This window comes from Podarcis erhardii (genome assembly GCF_964252035.2).
Source record: "Podarcis erhardii genome assembly, chromosome: 16".
Lineage (NCBI taxonomy): Eukaryota > Metazoa > Chordata > Lepidosauria > Squamata > Lacertidae > Podarcis > Podarcis erhardii.
Window position 1 is genome coordinate 21003288 of NC_138514.1, and position 21972 is coordinate 21025259.

Sequence of the window (21972 nt, forward strand, 5' to 3'; positions counted from 1 at the left end):
CCGCCTGGCCACATAAGGAGGTCTTAACAGGTGTAGAACACATGAGATGTTGCTAGCAGAACCTCTGTTGCAGGGTGTGGGGCTGGGTATGCACCGTGCCTTTAAGGCACATTCTTTCCCTCAAAGCATTCTGGGCACTGTAGTTTAAGGGTTGCTGGGAACTGTTCACTCTTGTGAGCTCTAAACTGCAGCACCCAGAATTCTTTGAGGGGAAAGAATGGGCTTCTGCCATGTTTTACAGGTAATAGTGCCTATGCACCCTCAGCTAATCAGGTTGGTTCTTGTGTCAGTGGGTGGAACAGGGAGAGGACTTTCTTTTCTGACTGCTGACCTGGAGCTTAATGGTGGGCCTTTGAGTAGCACCTCTGTGGATGATCTTTGGGCCAGCGAGCTTTTTGCAAGACGAAGGCACTTCACTGTGCTATTTGCCAAAGGAGGAACAAACAGCCAGACATATAAAGCACAGGCTAAAGGTCACATCCAGCAAACGTAAAGACTAGAATTGGATAGAACCCTAATTTAAGTGTTACTGGATTCCAAAGCACCAAGCTGCAACCCCATAACATCTGGAGTGCCCCTGAGTATATGTGCAATACTTTTTACTCTCAGGAAACCTTGGATTTACTCTCCCTCCCCACTTGTGGTCTTTTAAATCGTTTTTAGATGAATAAAAATATCACACAACCCAAGAAAAATAGCTTGACGCTCAACCTTTGAAAGCCTAGAATGGCTTCTTTTTTAATTGGGAGAACAACCTCTCATCATTTAAAAATACAACCATTTAAAAGACAATGAATTAAGAAACATGTAAACAATGCAGAGGCTTAAATTTACAAGTTGCCCAGCTTAATTCAGTACCTGTGGATTCCCCACCCACCCACCCATCCCTGCCAGAGCGGAGCAGTCAGATCCTCGTGGGTGGTCTTTGCTTGGGATTTTTTTTTCTTCTCTTGTGTCTCACATTGGAGATGAACGTTAAACATGGCTTTTTCCAGGGATGGCTAGGTGCAAAATGGGTATGGACCCTACTCTAGAAGGCTTAGTAGAAACTGAACCAGGGTGTATGATGTACCTTACAAATACACTGGCGGTTCTATGCTGCACAGCCCCAAGCTGCCTGCATAAAATTATGCAAATCAGCAAACTACTTTGCATAATTTTAACACCCCCCCCATTTTTAATAATGTACTACTCCTAGTCATGGGGAGATGAGCACTTGTGCCTTGGCTAAAAAAAAATACTGGATATTGTCTAGCACAAAATTTCAGGCTTTTACAACGGGGATTCCTTCCCCACACCCCCTATTTTCTTTGGGGCACTGGAGATGTGGGAAAGGGGGAAGGAAGCCCCCCTGCACAAGCAGAATTCCTTGTGCAGGTGGGCCATGTTATTCGGCGCTACTTTGGAAACAACCCTTTATTTGGCCCACCCTCTGGCTGCTGTGATCTCACCATGGACTATTAGCACAGCTGGAAGCATAACTCTTCAACCATTCAACATGAGAACCATTTGTCCTGTCATAGGCTTTTTCTTTTCGGAATGAAAACTTATGGTTGTCGAGAAACTTGGTTCTCCACCTGCTACCACATCTTGTGATTTGTGCTTCCATGAAAATGTGGGGCATATATTGCTCTGGACCCTTGGCCTGGAAAACAAAGAACACACACACCCCTGGCTCTTGAGATCTAATGCTAAGTTCTTTCAAGTACCCCCTCATGCAGTTGGTACGGGTCACAAAATGCTGTGGTCCAATAAACAGCGAGATCCAGACAGAAGCCTGAATGCTAAAAAGCTTCAAAACCACTAACATATATCCAATGCCAGCACATATTATATGGCTTTACAAAACTAAGAATTCATCACCAGCTGTGGAGGAGGTTTGTCTTTTAGGTCTGAACAACCACCAGCCATTATGTGCAGCTGGAAAACATTTACACTCCCCACTTTACATCTCCAAACAGGGAGAACCCTATTGACTAAGTATCCCCTAAATAGGCAGAAAACAGCCTCGCAGCAAGAATCATCCGACAGGACAGGAATGATCACCAGAAGCTGGTTAAAAACTATGAAGATGGTTTCACTGCTGTCCTGGCACAGCAAAGGAGCTGTTGCACACAAGAATGAGGGGTGGCATAAACTTAGGAGCAGCACCCAGCCTGCTTTGTGGTGAGAGCCAAAGCATCATCTCTCCCCTTTGCGGACCCAACAAATTTGGTGTTTTGTTTCAGCCTGGTTTCTTCATGGTGGAACATCCTTGGCCTTCACATGTGAGATGCCAGTTCTTCCCCACTTAATGTAGGACTCCCAAGCTCTGGGAGAGGGAACCTTTGGTCCTCCAGACACTGGTGGAAGGAGTAGTTCAGCAACATCTGGGGGGAGCCACAGGTTCTCTGCCAACCTAGCAACATATTTGTCTGATTCTAAAACCTTCAAAGTAGTAGACGGCAAGCATTAGCAACAAAAAAACTTGAGAAGGGGGGAATGTCCCCATTAGTTACAGCTGTCAGAGCATTGGTTTCCTGTCTCTGTGACATAAGAGAATTGGCTTTGAAATCTTAGCTCCAACATGTGATCCACTGGTGGGGATATGGGTGTGGCTTATAGCTCAGATAGCCAACTTTGTGTCCTCCAGATATTTTGGACTTTAGCTCCCATCATCCTTATTGGCCATGCTGGCTAGGGGTGATGGGAAATAAAAAGTTTAGCCACACCCAGAGGGCACCAAATTGACTATCCTAGGCATACAGCTTTCATTCCCAATCTGTCCAAATGGGGGTTAATAGTGACCTATCTCATAAAGGTGTTGTCAGAATAAAGATAAGAATGTTATTTGCATGGATCCCACTAGCTACTACCAGATTCTGTATCTCTGCAATATAAAAAATTCTAAGGATGTCATCACACTACAGTTCTCTTGGCTACAGCCAGATGGCGATGAAAATGACAGTGTGACAAGCTACTCAGGGAAAAGGAGGGTCGAGGAGGGAACTGGAGGGTGGAGATTCCAGCAGCCCAGGCAAGGTGAGGGAACCAGAAGATGGATACATAGGCAGTGGGTGGCCCAGATGAACCATGGAGAGGAGGATTTTTTTTGGTGAGGTGTAAAGGGAGGGGGAGGAAGGTTGGCAGGTGAAGTGAGCAAGGGCACAGCCCCTGTTTAAAAATACATTTGCAGTGGTATTCTTCAGAATACAGCCTGCCAGAGAATATGGCTTTATGCTCAAGCAGGACTGCAAGATCTACCTACACTTTACAGAAGGCATTGTATTCTCTCCCCTCCTCTGCAAGCAACACCCAATCCTTGAACTCTCTATCTGTGGGTCGCAAAGCAACAGGGAGAAATAGCTTTCCAATAATGGCCGACTTGGCTGTGGCCCTCCAGATGTTGCTGAACTCCAGCTCCCATCAGCCCCAGCTACCATGACCAAGAGTAAAGGATGTTGTGATTTAGAGTCCCGACAACATTTGGAAGGGCTACAGGTTCCCACTGCTTAGGAACTCCAACCCCCATAAACCCTGCTCAGCATGGTCAAGATTTAGGGATGATGGCAGTTGTAGTCCAGAAACATCTGGAGGGCTACAGGTTTCTCCATCCCTCATGTAAAGGCTGGATTATTCAGAGAACTGTATTTCCAAATAGGTGGGGGTGTTTTCAATTGAAACATGACAGGGGGGTAGGTCCAGATGACGCTTGGTGTCTCTTCCAACTCTACAGTACTTTAATTCTATGAAAGAAAGGTAGTTCTGCATAAGGACAACTGAGAAAACTGAAATCACGTACCCTGCTATAATTTTGCAAATTTAAGACAATTCTGTGCAATTTATTCTACAAGCTGTAAAAAAAATGCACTTTAATCACTTTGATACAGGGAAAACACATGCAGGCCACCAGAAATTTTATTCAAGTAGCCCCTCTGCCTTCTGAAATTTCACCAGGCATAGCCTACACATTTTTAGCCATCACATGCACACGAGCTGCCCACGTGTCTCTTTCCTAAAATAAAAGCTGACAATTGTCATGTCCTCTGGTGCTTTTACAGCGATCTGGTAGAATCTCTGCATAGATATATCCTACTGATTAAGAAACAAGATGAAGGTGTGGGTGTCTTAAAAACAAAACATTAGCTTGGTCCCAGGAATCTGTTAGAACTGCAAGTAGGTTTCATTTTTGTGGAGGGAGCAGCTGTGGTGTCCAGGTTTCTAGTTCTCATTGATTCACGGAAGGAAAATAAGGAGGGGAGAAGCTTAAAAGAAACATTCCTGAAAGTGCTGAAGTCAGAAGGCAAATCAGAGAAATATTTATGCTATTAAATTTCGGGTAAATTGTTTGTTTTAGAGGGGGAGCAACTCAACCAACGAATTTCTGAATATTTTGAGGTGACATTCAGTCTTATGCCCACCTCTACAGAAGAAAGTGCATATTTATCACAAAATGGGCTTGGAGGGAAGAAAGTGACTGTGTTTGTTCTCCTTAGTCAATCTCAACGGTGAAGACGAATAAAACCAACTCATGCTTACAGAACAAGACACATCTATTTAACTCTGTACATTTTTAGTGTTCAATTAACTTTAAGCTTATATCAGGCTTTTTCGGGGGGGGGTGCGGGGAGATGAAGCTTTGGCTGCAGGGGATGTGTGTTCTGTAATAGGATGTGGGGAAATATGTCCAAGAGCAGGTGCCCCCAGCACACTTAGGGAAAAGCAGCCCAATTCATCAGTGCTTTCCAAATATCTAATCCTAAGGGATGCACTTTTAGACACGGCTTGCCATTCCACCTCCCCGAAGGTTCGCTTTTAGGATGTGAAAGAGCGTGGACCACCTCAGCGATCAAGGAATGTACCAGGTCCTTGGGGAGTTTTCCCTCACGCAACAGTTTGGGAATGGGCTGTGCTGATCCAACTTTTGGAATAGCAACAGAGTGCACGCGGACAGCTTGGGAAATAGGAGAATGCTATTGGGGAGGGTATGTTTTAAAGTGGGCTACAACAGAAACGGGGTGTGTGAGCTTCCCTCCCTCACTACGCCTTTTTTTTTTTAAGGCCCCAAAAGTGCAGCTTTCCTCCTCGCGCTCCAGTTTTTCCTTCATTGAAAACGAAGGAAATCTCAACAGCACACATCTAACTCGGTGAAAACAGTGTTGTTTTTCCAGTTCGACAAAAGAAACTCGAAAGACGGAGGGTAAAAAACAATTCCCATGCCACAATCAGCAAGTTAATTAAATTAATGGAGGGTGGGGAACCTGTGGCCCTCCAAATGTTACTGGACCTCAATGTCCATCAACCCTGCCCCTTATCGATACCGCCTCAGGCTAATAAGGAGTTGGAATCTAATCACATTGGAGGGCCATGCTACCAGGAGTCCACTGCACCGACCTAGCCAAAGAGGCTCCCTGTCGCCTCTCTGTGCGATTTACCAGGCCCACCTCTCCAGTCAGTCATTCAAATCACAGCCAGTGCAGATCTTCCTATGCCTGCCTTCAGAGGCTGTCCGCTGTGTGTGTCTGCAAGAGCTGCTGTGGTGCACCTGCTTCCTTCTAAGCAGGAGCTGTGCTCAGAACACAGACTCACCCAGGGACATAACATTTACCTTAAAAAGTAAAACCGTTTTGGGTGTAAGAATGAAGCGAGACTCCCAGATTTTTATTTGGGAAAGAAGTGTCCCATCAGTTTTTAGGAGTTTAAGAAATGCTGGGGAAATTATTATTATTTTTACACTTGAATGCTAAATGAGCCTCTCTAGTGCTACTTATGTACACATATGAATAATGCCACTGAGGAAGAGTAAATGGAGCGCTCTTAAAAAAAAAATTAAAAACCCAAATGTACAGTAAAACCGATGGGGGTGTCTTTACATTTTTTGAGGGGGGGGTATGCTTTTAGCATCATGTGAGAACACAGACACACTTTTCACCAGCCGCCCTTCCCTTCATCATGCCTTCTAAAGCCACTGACCCAGCTCCCCGCCCTATCCCCAAGGAATATTTGAATGTAGAGGGAGGCAAACCTTGTCGCTGTCGCGTCTGTTGGCTCCCTCCCCATTCCGTTAAGTTGCGAGTCCTCAGGGGGAAAGGAACAAAGAAAAATGAAGAAAACACACACACACAACCTGACAAGATAATTTGTGTTCGCAAGTCTCTGGTGAAAGATCCGTTCTGCGTTCTCCTTCCTCATCGACGTCTTCAAGCCTTGACCACGGAAGCGCTTTGGAACCCCTCATCCCGCAACCCCCTCACTGCCGGCCGTTGTTCTCTGAAGGCTGGCTGGGCGTTCTGCTCTCTGTCTGGGAAGACGTGCCTTCGAACCGCTGAGAGGCAATGGCAGCTTGGTGGGACATGCTCTTTCTCACAATGTCGCCTTTGCGCCATAACACCACCTCCTGCTCGCGCAAAAGGAGAGATGGGAGTGTATTATTAATCAGTTGGTACCCCCGGTATGTGCCGTCTAGAACTGCAGTTTGTTACGGGTGCCAAGAGTTGTTAGAAGACCCCTCTTCTTCCCAGAGAACGAGAATTCCCAGAGTCCCCTGGGAAGAGGGATTGAATTCCCTTCCTAGAGAGGCCAGACTGGCTCCCTACTTCTTGTCCTTCTCCTGGCAGGTGGACACTTGTTTAATTTGGACAGGCTTTTGGGAGCTGTTTTGTTAAGGAAAGGACTTTCAAATAGTGCTGTGCTGTTTTTCCTATCTGTACTTTAATAGATCTGTTTCAATTTTTTTATAGTTTAATTACTTGAAATAGATTGCTCGTCTCTTCTTCCCTTTGGCAAATGACTGTACTGTTGAAATGGCGACAAGATCGCACTGGCCTATTTATTCTGAATGTTTGTATGTGATGCCAATAAAGGTTTGATAATGATAATGATGATGATGAGTTACTTTTTAGCTATTACATGCTATATGTTTTCAGTCTTCTGTAGTTTATCTGGGGAAAAGGCAGGATATAAATAAATTTAATAATAAAGTCAAACCACTCTTGAGAATTGTAGCTCAGTGATGGGGAGAGGGGTCTCCTAACAACTCAGCACCCTAAGCTACAGTTCTGAGGATTCTGACAAGTGGGGAGGAGAGCAACCACGAAAACCTGAAGAGGTATGGTATCGTTTTAACTGTATAGTGCAGATGGGGCCTGAGTATTGTCCCTGGTGACAGGTAGCAACTCTCCAGGAGTACAAGCAGGGGGCATTCCCAGCCCTACTGGAGAGGCTGGGGTTTGACCCTGGACCTTCCACACACCAACTACACAGTCTGCTGCTGAACTACATCCCTTCCTTGTCAAAGTCATTCACATGCATGTGTCCGTTTCCCCCTGAAATACAGGCAATGGCTCCGCGTGTTTAAGTGAAACCGTGCATATTTTAAACACCATCAAAAAAGCCTGCATAACACCTCATTCCGTCCCTTTTGGTGACATTTTCAGGTTACTTTACCATGAGGCACATGTGCGCAATCGCACACATATAGTGGTACCTCTGGTTAAGAACTTAATTTGTTCTGGAGGTCCGTTCTTAACCTGAAACTGTTCTTAACCCGAGGTACCACTTTAGCTAATGGAGCCTCCTGCTGCCGCTGCATGATTTCTGTTCTCATCCTGAAGCAAAGTTCTTAACCTGAGGTACTATTTCTGGATTAGCGGAGTCTGTAACCTGAAGCATTTTTAACCCGAAGTGTCTGTAACTTGAGGTACCACGGTATTGGATGTGCCTAAAATGGGAGCTCCCTGTGCACACAACACCCTCAGGATCCAGGCAACACTATCACAAAAGGTGTCACTGTAGGGTGTGTGTGTGTGTGTGTGTGTGAGAGAGAGAGAGAGAGAGAGAGAGAGAGAGGGAGACTCAGTTCTTGGCCTAAACCAGGGCTGAAGAATTCATGAACTCCCATCAGCCCCCACCAGCATAGCCAAAGGTAAGGGATTGATAAATTGCAATCCGGAAACATCTAGAGAGTTACCGGTTCCGCGTATCCTAACTATGCAGCAAAGGGGAGACAACAGCCCCACTGTCCGAGTCGAACTTCCCATAGCAGGCCTGCCCGCTTGGGACCTCAGGCAGCTGTTAGGGCCCCACGCCACCTCACCTGCTGTTTAAAATAGCGCCGCTCCTCCTCATCAATCAGCACAAGGTTGAGATAGTAGCGCACCGAGAACTTCTTATTGATGTCCCTCATGGTCGGCGTCAGTTCGTAGCCAGCGAGGAAGAGCCTGATGGGGATGGACTCCCCTGCAAAGGAGGCCAAAAAAAGCAAAACCAATTTTCCAAGCTGGAACACACTTATAGCAGCAAAGCGTAAGATGAACAGAACTTCCCACTGGTTTTGTTTCCGTGTTTCCACTGGAGCAAGAGCAATGGTGCAACGAATAGGTGCACTGGGCAGGAATACAGCATCTGCAGCCTTTGAGGTATTGCTGGGCTACAACGCCCATCAGCCCCAGCCAGCAGGGCCAATGGTGAGAGATGACAGGAACAGTATCCAGGAAATATCTGGAAGCCACGCCTAGCGTTGGGTTTGGAGCAAGGAGACCAGAGTTCCGGTCCTTGTTCAGCTACGAAGGCCAAAGTGCGAAATTGAGGGGCCGCTACCTGTTTTGATCTGTACAAATCCCCCAAATCCCCGTTTTGATATGCTCTTATAGCACAGTTTTAATGCTGCATTTTTGTTTTCTTGAGATGCTTTAAGTAAATAAACGTGCAAAAAAAGTGAGTGGGGGAAGAGGAATTTAAAAGAGTGTTGTGGAGAGGGGCTGCAGCTCGGTGGTACAACTCATGCCTTTTTTAGCATGAGATGCCAGGTTAACCACCTGAAACCGCCATCCCTTTAGTACAGGGATGATGCACTAACAAATGTTGCTGGGACTACAACTGCCGTCATTCCTCACCATTCGCTATGCTGGCTGGGAGTTGTAGTCCAAAATATCCGGAAGCCACCAGGTTGGGGGGGGGGGGGGATGGCTGCCTTGGGGCATCCTTCCAAGGAATCCCTCCTTACCTCTGACAGGTGCCCCATCCATGATCTCATATTTAGCTATTGTATCGTTTTCATGGTAAACATTAGGGCCGGTCCCCGTGGTCTCCCTCTTGATGATGTCGATCTCCATGTGCTTGATCTTGATCCGCACTAGGAGGAAGTAGATTTTCCCAACGATCACGTCTTTTAAATGGTACCTGGGGAGAGCCGGAAATCAACAAAGAAAATAGACTCAACAGACCAGAGAATCTCTCTTTTCAGAGTTATTTGCTTGCATGTTGCTTATTTCATTTTATTTTTTAAATCTACCCAGCTTTTCCAGATCAAAGTGGTTCAAAACAAGCATTAACAAATTGATAACAACCTTTAAACAACAAAATAGAATGATAGGTCCCCCCAGATGTTGGGACTCTAGGACCAGGTGATATATCGTCCAAAACTGGTTTCAAGTCTGTATTATGCTATTGCAGGCATCCCAAAACTCGGCCCTCCAGATGTTTTGGGACAACTCCCATCATCCCTAACTAACAGCACCAGTGGTCAGGAATGGTGGGAACTGTAGTCCCAAAACATCTGGAGAGCTGAGTTTGGGAGTACCTGTGCTATTGGTTTCATAAGTTTTGACCTGGAAATATATTGGGACTCAAGATGTGTGTTTGTGTGCTATGCAAAAAATCACAATGTGGGAAAAACTGTGAAGCCAGCCAATGCCTCTATATAGCTCCATCCTTATTTCAGACATTGTTATATAATAGTAAGCCTATCACGGTGTTTAGCTGGTGATACATCATGAGGTTGAAAACCAGCGCCATCCTTATTTCAGACACTGTGATTTATCACTATATCGCAATGCTTAGCTGGCGGTATATCACCAAGTTGAAGACTAGATAACACCCAGCCATACTGTCCGTCTCTACATAGCTCCGTCCTTATTTAGATGATGACATATTGCAATGTTGAAAACCAGATATCATCCAGCCCTGTTGGACTCCTGTCTCTCATAAGTTCCAGCCAGGTCAAGGACAGATGTGGGGAACCCTTGTCCCTCCAGATGTTGCTGGTTTACCAACTGGTTCTCCAAAGCTGGTCTACACTGATTGGCAATGGCTTTCCAAGGTTTCCCAGGCCTACGGGGACACCCAAGGGATTGAACCTGCGACCTTCTGCACAGATACTACCACCAAGCTATTGCCATTCTTTAAGGAAAGTGTGGGGGACCTTGGGCTCTCCCAGTTTTGCTGAGCTACAATTCCCATCACCCAATGAGCATGGCCAAGGTTGATAGGAGTGGTTACTCAGCAACCTCTTAAGGGCCTAGGGTTCCCCCCTGCACCTCTTTTAAGGGACTGTCTGCCACTCAAACAAGAAGACCATCCATGGGAGAAGAAGTGCACAAGGATGAAGTCACAATCTCCAAGGGACGTCTCCCTAGTCACTTGGCTACATCCCCGTATACAAACCTCAAATACCCAACTCATTCAGTAGGAAGCCTTTGTGGAACAACTTACTTGGATTTATTGTACTCAAACTCAATATGCAGGCAATCTTCAATGCCCACCTCCATCTTGATGGAGGAATTAAGTTCTGGGTACGTGCTAAGCGTGTGTACAACAATGTCCATCTCCTTCACCACGTCGTTCAGTCTGCGGCTCACGGTGGCCCGGAGGAAGTACCTGCAAAAAAGAAAGACCCAATTGTAGTAGCAAGTCTCTCAACAGCCTGAGGATTCATGTCTATTAAGCATCTGCAATAGATACTTAAATGCACCTTTCTTTTCGTTTTGGATGCTAGGATTTTTTATAACTGCATTCAGATTTTCCAGTTGTTTGAGCTTACTGACAATAAGTGGCCTTGGATAGAAAGGTGGGATATGAATGCTTTAAAGAAAGAAAATGCAATTTTCACACACACACCGCCTTCAGCCATAAAGGCTCCCATAGCAGCTTATACACTAATCAATCCCACAACCCTACGGAGAAAATCACAGTGGAGTGGGCGCAGTTCTGTCATGGAAAGGGAAGTCCTTCCATGAATGGGACAACTTGGAAATAGCTGGAGGTTTCAGCGGACTAAAGAATTTTTAAAAATAATTGGCTTGGTTCTACATACCAAAATACATACAAACTCTGGGAGACTGTAGTCAAATACAGCTAGCATTCATGAGTTAAGATCATACTGGAATGCCCTCCCACCAGATGTCAAAGGTAACAACAACTACCAGACTTTTACAAGACATCTGAAGGCAGCCCTGTTTAGGGAAGCTTTTAATGTTTGATGTATTACAGTATTTTAATAATATTTTTTTTGGAAGCCGCCCAGGGTGGCAGGGGAAGCCCAGCCAGATGGGCGGGGTATAAATAATAAATTATTTATTATTATTATTATTATTATTATTATTATTATTATTATTATACTGTAAGTCCTCCCAGCTTACAGTATCCCCCCTCTCCTTGGGAGGAAGGGGTTGGCAAAGCCTTTGCCACTACCCCTCACCATGGAAGGAAGGAAGTCAAATTTCCTCCTTTGTCTGTTCTCTTTTCCATGATGTAACCAGTAAGGAAGAATATCTGGGGAAGGAATGCATGACTGAGACCTTGAATCTGTAAGTAAAGCATTTAAACTTACTTAACAGCGTGTTGTTTGCTCATTGTAAGAGGGGTAGAAAAAGGTCAGCTGCTGTGTGCAGCTGAATAGGATAAAAAAATGTCTAATGCTATATTGCTGCTTATTTTGTGAGTTTAAGACTCTGCTACTGGGACTCTTCATGTTCAAGTCTTGCGTGCTGAATCCAGGCACTGAGACATTTCTCTTTTTTTGTTAACCCACACACGTAAGTCCACAGAGATTCCTATTTTTAATTCCACCACAGTAACTTTATTTTAGACAACCAAAGCCTTGATCTCCCCAATTTGACAACTCCAGATGTTCTGGATTCCAACTCCCACCAGTCCCAGCCAGTAAAGCTGTCAGTTGTATTCCAAAACACCTGCCAGGCACCAGGTTGAAGGAGGTCAATTTCTTAGTGGCATCTTAGTGGCATTGCTGCTGAGAAAACTGGGAAAGGCTGGAGGAGCGGAGATGGAGCTCACCTCAGCTTCACGTTCTGCCCCGTGTAGGATTCGTATGGTTTCTCCACGTGTGTGAATTCAAAATCAAAGGTCTGTGACTGGGTGAACTCTCCGGGACGGGCCAAGTCCTTCACAAGTGACACGAATTCATGGTGGTTCCCTCGATCGTAATATAGCTCTAGAAGTGAAAGAGTCTTGGTGAAGCAAGGCTATTTGTGGCCTCATTCTAGAAGCCTCCAGGTGGAGTGCAAGAAAGTAGGAAAGGAACATTAAGGCAGAAGGTAGCCCTGCATCGGCTGGTAGATCTCCAAGTGACTAGCAGTAGATTAGCAAGGGTTTATGGCTCCCAATTGTTTAACAATAGAAGTAATAAAACGAATCCTTCTTGCCATAAATTATGCTGCTGAAGAAAAAGAAAGAAGCAGCTTGGGCTAACCAATGGTAGATTTTTGTGTGTGAAGCCGGTGAGCTCTGTTATTTTCTGGTACCCAAAATAAATTACTGAGGTCAGAATTATTTAGCTCTAGGCGCAAGGCTTTTTTGGCCAAGCACTGGTTGATGGATCTAGGGGTTCCAGTAAAAAGTAGAAGCCTGAAGTCAGCCCACTCCTGCAATAAAGTATATCAAAGCACCAGCAAAAAAAAAGCTAACAATTTAAATGGATGCAGCTAATCAACGTGAAAAAATAAGTATCAACGCTGGCCCAATCAGATAGAGATCAAAACCCTAAGACTAATAACCTTCACATTAAAAAGAGGCTGAAATCTGAGATGCTAAAATAATCTCTAAAAGTTGTTTTTGAAGTCCTGGAAGAATCTATTTCCTTGGTGCTGAAAAAACATTAGGTGTCAGGTGAGTCTATACAAATAGTGTTCCATAAATAGAGAGCCACCACTGAAAAGACCCTCTCTCTTATTGCCACTGTCTGTGCTTCAGAAATGAGGAGGGCATCAGCAGATTATTTTAGGGCCCAGGAAGATCCACAAGGGAAAAGCAGTTCCAAAAGCCAGTAGGTTCCCAAGTTGTTTAGGGCTTTCACCTGCAGTAGACATCTGAACTGTCATGACAGCCCTCCCTCAAGCAGTGATATGGAGAAAATCTTCTGGCATGGAATTTTTGAAGAAAACTTTCCAATGCAATATTTTTCTTATGCAAAGCTTACCAGTTTTAGAAACGTGTTGTTTCATAAAAAATCAATTAGTAGCACAATGAATAACTACAATACAAGTCAAACTGGATACAGCAACTAGTCAAATCTAAATTCAAAGCTGCAATTAGCTTTTTAAAACGTCTTCTCCCTAAGATTTACGCACACAACTAATCCAGCACATGAAAATAAAAATGTTAAGCAGTTTTCAGTGCCTTCACTTTATTTCTTAAAATTGAAGTAACAGGCAACGTGTATGCTATTTTGTTGTCAAGTCTTGAAATGTTTGCAAGCATTCCAATAAAAGTAATTTTTCAAGTAATACTCTGAATTGTTTGCATACATTTAAACCACACCAAGCACAATTTATTTAACTTGCTTTTCCTAATCAAATTGTTTCAGTTCAACTACTCTTAGCTGTTGCAAAAACTTTTCAGATGTTTACTGAGGATGTAAAATTACTCCCATCACCCCTGCCCACTGACCACGCTTGCTGGGGCTGCAGTTTGGCAACCTTTGGCAACATCTGGAGGGCCAAAGGTTTAAAACATCAGCTCTCCTACACTCACAGGGCTACACATGCCAAGTCAGAAGAAAACCTCATTGAGTTCAATGGTACTGTGCTCCCAGGAAGCGAGTGTAATGCAATCCTATGCCTATCGGATTTCAGCTCCTGCTGAAGGACCAACCAATGATGGACTAAACAGTAACTAGATCTGAAAAAGCAGGTACCAATCTGGTGCCTTGTAAAAAGGTAAGGATGGATTAATAGGAAACTGTGTTAAGCCAGGTCAGACTATTTCTGCCCCCAGTTCAGTACTGGTTGGCAGTGAGTGGACCCTTCCTTCCTTGAGCTATTGGGGATTGAACCTGAGACCTTTTGATTGCAAAGCATGATCTCTGACCTGCAAAGCATGAGCCACTGACCTGCAGTCCTCCCCAAAACAGCCGTCCTCCCTGTCATATTACTGTTGCTCCTGCCACGCCATTAATATGTCTAGATACCACACCTGGAAGGATGAATCAGAATTGAACTGAGGTCTTCTGCCATTCAGGTTCCTTCTAATAAGCAGAGGCAGGAAAAACAGGTTGACAGAGTATAGCTGGGGAAGGCAGGAGGTTCTTCCCACAAGCCCTGGCTCAGGGAACAGTCAGAGCTGACCACATGGAACAAGGGAATCAAAATAGAAAGCCAGAATTTTTTTTCCCTCCAACGTAATAATAGGCACTTGGGATGTCATCCGGCTTCTCAGACTGCAAAAACGACTAGGAGGCATGGATGCACCACACAGAGAGAACCGAAAGCGGGTACAGAATCCTGGCCACATAAGCATTTACTGTTAGTAACAACATTTCATGTAATCTGGAAAGCCAGGCAAAGGAGCCGGCCAACAACGAACTCACAAAGCCGAATGAGTTTGCCAGAAATCAACCCCAATTTGTTACTCCATCCACTTAGATCAGTTTTGGAGACTGCAAGAGGAGGGGAGAAGGGGCTCAGGAAACACTGAGCACGTGGCGGATCCGTCACACAACCACAGCCAACCCCTGTCTCTTCAACATGCCAGTTTGGTGTTCCAAATGCTCCCAGATATTTGGGATTCTCAAGTTTATTTTTCCTGCATACACAGATTTTGTGATGCAAGTGTTGCCCACAGAGTGCAACGTTAAGAATGTCTATGCCAAGTACATGTATTAAGTTTGGGTTCCCTTGCACTGACAAGGAGGTGGGCCAGGGTATACACTTTCTCAACACCTGCATCACAATCAAATGTGATGCCTGTGGCCATTTCCAGGTCAACATTGTTAGGTGCCTGGGTTGTGCTGGTAAGGAATCATGTGGGTTCATATATGAAAGCAGGGCTTTTTCTCAGCTGGAACTTGACAGAATAGCACTGTATTAAAGGGTAACATGAGCATCAACCTGAAGGGCAATGGATGCGTGGGCAGGTGATCAAATCCCAGATAGGAAAATAGGGGATAAGAAAAAGCAGATTAACTGCAACTTACATTTTAGAGGGACCCTAGATTCAGGGTCAGCAGTTTCCAGGGGGCTGTGACTATCATGAAGGAACCCTGCACTTCTGAATTTACCACACTACTGCTAATAACTTAAGGTGCCTAAAGAGATTGTTGTTAACAGTTGGCCTTGTCATAAAACACTGACTACTACTTATATTTGCATGCATGCTCAGTTTAAATGTAGACTTGTTGTGCCCACCCATCATCATGCTTATACAGTTTTTGAGCCCATCAGCGCAAGAGACCTCTGCCGCTGTTGCTCCCCAATGACTGGTATTCAGACAAGCAGCTTGCATCCACCCACGGATCAGCAGTTGCGCAAATAAATGATAGTCAGGTAGCCTTTTCTACCATTATTGGCAGAAGCAAACATCAGTATTCTCAGAAGAAAACCCCGAGTTCACTGCTGGTGAGAACAAAAATCAAAGCAGGCTGTAGCTCAGCCGTAAAGCATTTGCCTGGCACACCCAATAAGGTCCTAGGTTGAATCCTGGCACCTCCAGTTAAAAGGAGCAAGTAGCAGGAACATAAAACTAACCTGCTGAATCAGCCCAATAGATCCTCTAGTCTAGCATCCTGCCCGCACAGTGGCTAATCAGATGTCTGTGGAAAGCCTGAAAGCTGGACGTTGAGTGCAACAGTACTCCGCCCACATGCAATTCCCAGCAACTGGTTTTCAGAGGAATTATGTCTCTGACAATGGAGGCAGAATACAGCCATCCTGGATAGCAGCTGCCAACAGCCTTTTACTCCATGAATCTGTCTAATCCTCTTTCAAAGCCATCCACGTTGGTGGCCATCACTGCCTGCTATGGGACAGGAAGGACTTTGCCTGGGATGCAGGAAAAGCAGTAACCTACTGAAGAGGACAATACAAGTCAGGACAGACCCAATGGTTAGATTCATTAGAGGGCCATGGCTCAGGGGCAAAGCATCTACCTTGCAAGCAGAAGGTCCCTGGTTCAATCTCCAGGTGGGGCTGGGACCGGGAGAGACCCCTGCCTGTAACCCTGGAGGGCCACCGTCAGCCAGGCAACGTAGAGAATGCTGAGTCAGATGGACCCAGTGGTCTGACTCAGCACAAGGCTGCTTCTTAGGCTCCCCTGAGGGCTGTCAGTGGCTGTGAGTCACAGCAGCCAGAAACACAAACTTTCTCTTTGTCTCTCTTTTTAAAGACAGTGCAATGCAAGAAACAGATGCTGGAAATCAACATGGATGGATATGGTCCACGTGCCCCTGCCTGCTACCCTCCCCATCTACCTTGGTCAACACCACTGGAAGGATTGCAAACCACAGAGAGCACAGCTTTTCCAGGCTGGGAACACTAAGCCAAAGATTAGGGAACTCCAAGAGTTGTTGGACTCTCATTCCATCAGCTCCGGCCAGCATGGGAAATGGCCAGGGATGATGGGGAGTTGCAGCCCAGCAACATCTGGAGGGCCACAGGTTCTTCACCCTCCAACTAGGCTAAATCAATGGCTGTGTTCAAAAGTAGCAATAAGAAAAATGGAAGGGGTCCCCCTTGAAAATTCAGAAACACCTTCGCTTGCTTACAACATGGTGGAGCTGAATTTGACAAGGAGATGTGCCTATTATCAGCACATCTTAAGAACCCAGAGCCTGTACGGTCTATCTATTAAAACAGTTCCCTTTCCCAACTATTCTTCTCCTTTAGCATATGGTATAAAGAGATATATATGCTAGTTGTGTCTGTGAGGTTCTGTTCACTAGGCCTCTCTCTCTCTCTTTTCCCTTTATACTAAGGGGTACACTGCTTTGATACATAGAGCTTCTATTCATCCATCTTGCCTAATAGCTCTGAGTAGACCTATCCAGCATGAAAATCAGCCCACTCTTCTTACCAAGAGGTTTACTGACTCAGAAGAGCACAAAGAGTGCCTTATGGGATCAGGCCAATGGCCCACAGCATGCCTATGAGAAGCCCAGAAGCAGGACCTGAATGCAACAGCATGATTCCTACCAACTAATATTCAGAGGATACTGCCTCTGACACTGGAGGTACAACACGGCCATCATGGCTAGTTGCCACAGATAGCCCTACCGTTCGTGAATGTGTCTTGAGACCATACATGGAAAATGTGGTGATGCTGCCAGACATCCTACACAAATCTTTTTCAACAGCCCAGTGGATTCTGAATAACACATTCAGAGGAAATTGATTTGAATTGCAGGCGGGGACCATTACAGGCATGTCCAATTGACACATGAAGGGAGTTGCCTGTACTGGGTAGAATATTAAATTTGGGGGGCTAAATGAAGATGACTTTATGTGAAGGTGATACAGGATGGATAATGAATTGGGGCAACTGAACTAGAACTAAACTGATTTGGAGCAGAACCCATTGGGAAAATTAACTGGGGGCAGACGACTAGAAAAGGAGTTGGTTTGGGGTGATCTGCAGGTGCGCGCGTGCACATTAATTGAAGAATTTATCTGGGGTTATCTGGATGGGGAATTACATTAGCTTGCCTTTTGTGACATCTATGTGCATCTATGCATATAAACTACTCCCAGCAAATTGTTTTTACCAACCCAGACCCTGAGCCTTTGAAATACTCAGCACCATCCCTGCTGTCAGAGTCAGGGGCAGACATCCACATGTTCAAGACGTGACTACATAAGAACATAAAAAGAGCCTGCTGGATCAGGCCAATGACCCATCTAATCCAGCATCCTGTTTTCACAGCGGCCAAGTAGATGCCTGTGGAACACCCTGCAAGCAGACTTTGAGCACAACAGCACTCTCCCTTCCTGTGGCTTTCAGCAACTGGTATTTAGAAGCATCTCTGCCTTTGACTGTGGAGGCTTATTGCTATCTAGAAAGCCACTCTTTCTCCCCACCCCACCCAAAGACCAATAAATCCAGAGTCCAAGGCCACATTCTGACCATATATTTAAACTCCTATGACACCACTTTGAATAGCCATGGCTTCCCCCAAAGAATGCTGGGAGCTGTAGTTTGTTAAGGGTCCTGAGAGCCGTTGGAAGGCCCCTATCCCACTCACAGAGGTACAATTCCCAGAGTGGTTTCCCACCACTCCTTCCCAGGGGACTCTTGAGAACGGTGGCTCTGTGAGGTCTCCTAACAACTCTCAGAATCCTTAAACTACAGTTCCCATAATTCTACTGGGAGGGAAACCATGACTGTTTTGGTATGGTAGTGTTTTAAATGTATGGTGTGAATGTGGCCCCAAATAATCCAACTGCACCAACTGATGAAGGTTTAGTTTTGCCACCATGGATGGCAAGTACCGACCAAACTTACCGATCTGCCCAATGAACTCCACCTTGATGCCCTGGTGCTCCAGCCGTTTGTTTGGGTGCTTGAGGGTGAGGATGACCCTCCCCGAAACTGTCTCACCGTCATAAAAGAGGAAATATTTCTCCTTCTTGCCCTCCTCGGTCTTATGCTCTGCCCGGCGCCTGCTCTCTGCGTCGCTCAGGACCAATTCCAGATCCGCACTCTGTCCGAACCCAAAGAAGCTCATGGCGATGTCGGGGAAGGGATGCGGCACCTCAGAGGGCTAAGGCGGTGCTGAGCAGCACAGAACAGGGCAAGCAGCACCTTGGAGTGGCTGTGCAAGCCTTGTTCTCCAGGCGGGAGCTTTCACGGATGCTGTGAAGGAGGAGCAACCTTGCAAGCCCACGATGCAATCTTGGCTTGTCTGGCTAAAAAATAGTTACCAAAGTAAGAAAAGGAAACCACAGGATCCTGGTGCATAAGGAAACCTGGGTGTGCTGGGGCAGGACTAAGGCTCTGTTGGGCAAAGGGGCTCAGAGGAAAAGGAGGACTATTTGGTGGGGGTGATGGAAGGAAGGGGGGTAGGCAGGTGCTGTTTGGACCCAATAAGAAGAATGATAACTGATGCTCTGCAAGCTACAGCTCCGAAGGCTTGGAAAGGCTAGACCCAAGAACTGGCAGGGGTCAAGGCTGCCCCAGGTTGGGGGCGCTGCTCTCTCACCTTCGGGCGCCAATGCAAGGAAGGTGGGCGTGCAAGGAGAAGCGGGAAGGGGCATTCACAGCTGGAGACGGAATGCAACGTTGCAAGCCGTGGAGGACATGGTTGGTGGTCACGGGGATAGGGGGAGCAGCAGCTTCGGCAGGGAATGGGGAGAAGCATGCACGGAGGACTCTGCTGCTGGGGAAGGGGGAGCGGGCGGATGGGGTAGGCGTGTGCAATCTACGGGCCCACTTCGCTGGGGTTTTTAAATAATAACTAAAAATTAAAAAATCAATAAATAAGAGAGGTGGAATGGGGAGGAGGGGTTGGAAAATCGACGGGGGCGTTGCTCCCTGGGAGGAAAGGAAAAGGTGGCGGAGGGAGGTTGCTGCAGGAAGGCCCGAGGCTCCGGAGAGCAATGCCGTGCAGCGAAATGCAACGCAGCACCGGAGCATTCACTGCACAGCCAGGCCTTTGCAAAAAAATAAATAAAGGAAGAAGGATGACAGCCGCCGCCGCCGCCGCTCCGATGATGCACTGCCTCTTCCCCGCCTTCGCCTGGGCTGCGCTCGCTGCTGGCTGCGGAGCTCGCGCCGCGTCCCGGACCAGGGGCCTCGTACTGCGCACGCGCCCTTCCCGTTCCTGGGCAAAGGGGAGGAGGGGGAGCCGGGGAGGGGAAGGCCCGCCTCTCCGTCCCTCCACCCCATCGCGCTCACGGGACGCATGCGCCGTCCTCCTCCTTCCGAGGTGCGCGCGGAGGCGGGGTCCGCGGCCCTTGGTGCGCCGGCGCAGTGCGAGAGGCCAGCGCCCGTCCCACTCCCTCGCGCCTCGGGGCGGCGGTGATTGGCTAACGGGGAGGGCAGGCGGTGATTGGACGGTTCGAAGGCAGCGGCGGGGATTTAGGCTGGAGTCGCTTCGACGGAAGCGGCAGAAGCGATGGCGGCGGAGAGGCTGCTCTGCGCTCTGGGGCGGTGGGGCCTCCGTGATGTTAGCCAGGGTGAGTGCAGCGGCTTCGGGCGGGGTCGGGATAGCGACCCCGAGTCCGACCTCCTTGGTTGTGGGAGAGCGGCAGGACTCCTGGGTCCTTTCTATATACAGTAAACATATATAAGGGACCCATCAAACCTCGCCCTCCAACACGGTTTAACTTTTTAACGCCGGCAGAAAACCTTTCTACTCTGCCGGGCCTATGCAGCCAATTAAGAGCACATATTCTACAATGGTTAATTGATACCTATTAACTTGTTTTATGTGGTTTTTACTCTGGTTTCATGTATTTTTGTAAGCTGCTAGGACTCTTTTTCAATGGTTTCTTTTAAAAAATAAATATATACATACAAAGGGTGAGAGGCAGGACTTCTGGGTCCTTTTTATATGCACAGACACACACATATGTGCACTGGCAGAGGGGGAGAATCTGCTGTCGAACTCTCCGTCACAACCTTGGATTCCAGTAGAAATCAGGCATAGCTGTCTCCTAGCCGCCCAGCCTGCCAGCTTCTAGTGCACATAACTCAACTTTCAACTCTGGTGTTGTCTTTCTAGCTACCTGTGAGTTGATGGAGGGCCACCCACCCATTTGGTGTCCGGCACGGTTTTGTTGAATGGTCACTTTAAAATGTGAAGGTTCATTATTGTTTCACAAGTTGTGCATGTCTTTCAGGGCCAGGGCAAATAAGGAGACCCAGTCTTACAGCTGTGAAACATAGCAGGTGCTGCTGAGTTGTGTTAATCAAGCTGTGTCAGCAATTGAGTGTAGTATATAAGGGGCAGCACCTAGCTCTCCCATTACCCTGGCGGATGGGTTGGTAGTTGGGTCATGTTTGTTGTTATGTTTAGTGTAAAAGGAGTTTTTATTAAAACCTTGTTAAAGTTAGAGTTCCTTGTATTGCATGGTCTCCCCAGCAAGCTCTCTGCAGCACTACTAAACTGCAATTAGCCAACAGGTTTACCATACCCATTGAGTCAATCACCCATCCTGAGAAAAACCCCACCCCACCTTCCCACTATATACTGTATAAGGGTCTGATGACTTCTGTTTCAGTGTATCTGAAGAAGTGTGCATGCACACGAAAGCTTATACCAAGAACAAACTTAGTTGGTCTCTAAGGTGCTACTGGACTCTATCTATCAATCTATCAACTTCCTCAGACCAACACTGCTACCTACCTGAGCCTCTTCCTTTGTTACCTTAATGGCCCATACTTAAAGCTAGCCTTGCTGTTTCAGGAATTGAATCTGTGCTGAATTCAGGAATTGGAAGGGGCCTTGTGCATACAACCTACCCCCACCAAAATCACATCATTGGTGTGTGTGTGTGCACGCAAAAATGTATTCATATACTGACGGAGTTTTGTGTGTGTTTGTATCTTCAGTAACTTGCCCTGAGACCTTAAGATGAAGGGTGGGTAATAAATCATGATGGTGGTGATGATAATAATTCAAACCTTCACAGACAATTAGTGACAGTTATACATAAACCACCACCAATCCTGGATCTCCCTCAAAAGGTTTAAGAATTGATGCGTATTTGATCTTTACTGGTAAAATGCAACAAACACCTTCACTGAATGTACACGTTATCAAGATTTAGATAACAATTACATACAGATACTGGTGTCACTGACAGTGTCCATTTGTATAAAATGCTTGGAACCATTAACCATGTAAAAAACTCTTTATTAGAGTGCAATTAGATATTGATGCACAGCTACTAAAACAGTATATATTATTTCTGAAAATGCAGAGGCATACAGAAGAGGTTTTAGCGATCAGCAGTGGAAAGTACCCTATCATATGGCATGCAAACT

General features: G+C 46.2%; 2 protein-coding genes across 2 annotated transcripts in view; one reads left to right on the forward strand and one right to left on the reverse strand.

Annotated features, from left to right (window-relative positions):
• Positions 1-708: 708 nt before the first annotated feature.
• Positions 709-19803, reverse strand: VPS26B (VPS26 retromer complex component B). Its single transcript, XM_081843180.1, has 6 exons — positions 18487-19803; positions 12052-12208; positions 10471-10635; positions 8984-9159; positions 8075-8217; positions 709-6376 (listed from the first exon to the last, which is right to left on the reverse strand). Exons 1-6 carry the CDS (start codon positions 18707-18709, stop codon positions 6230-6232), a joined length of 1011 nt encoding a protein of 336 aa, XP_081699306.1. The 5' UTR covers positions 18710-19803; the 3' UTR covers positions 709-6229.
• A 263-nt stretch (positions 19804-20066) lies between these two features.
• The window catches only part of NCAPD3 (non-SMC condensin II complex subunit D3), a 46202-nt gene continuing 44296 nt past the window's right edge, over positions 20067-21972 (forward strand). The window contains exon 1 of the mRNA XM_081843055.1: positions 20067-20159. Coding sequence (XP_081699181.1) covers positions 20099-20159 — 61 coding nt within the window. The 5' untranslated portion in view covers positions 20067-20098. The remainder of the gene's footprint in view (positions 20160-21972) is intronic.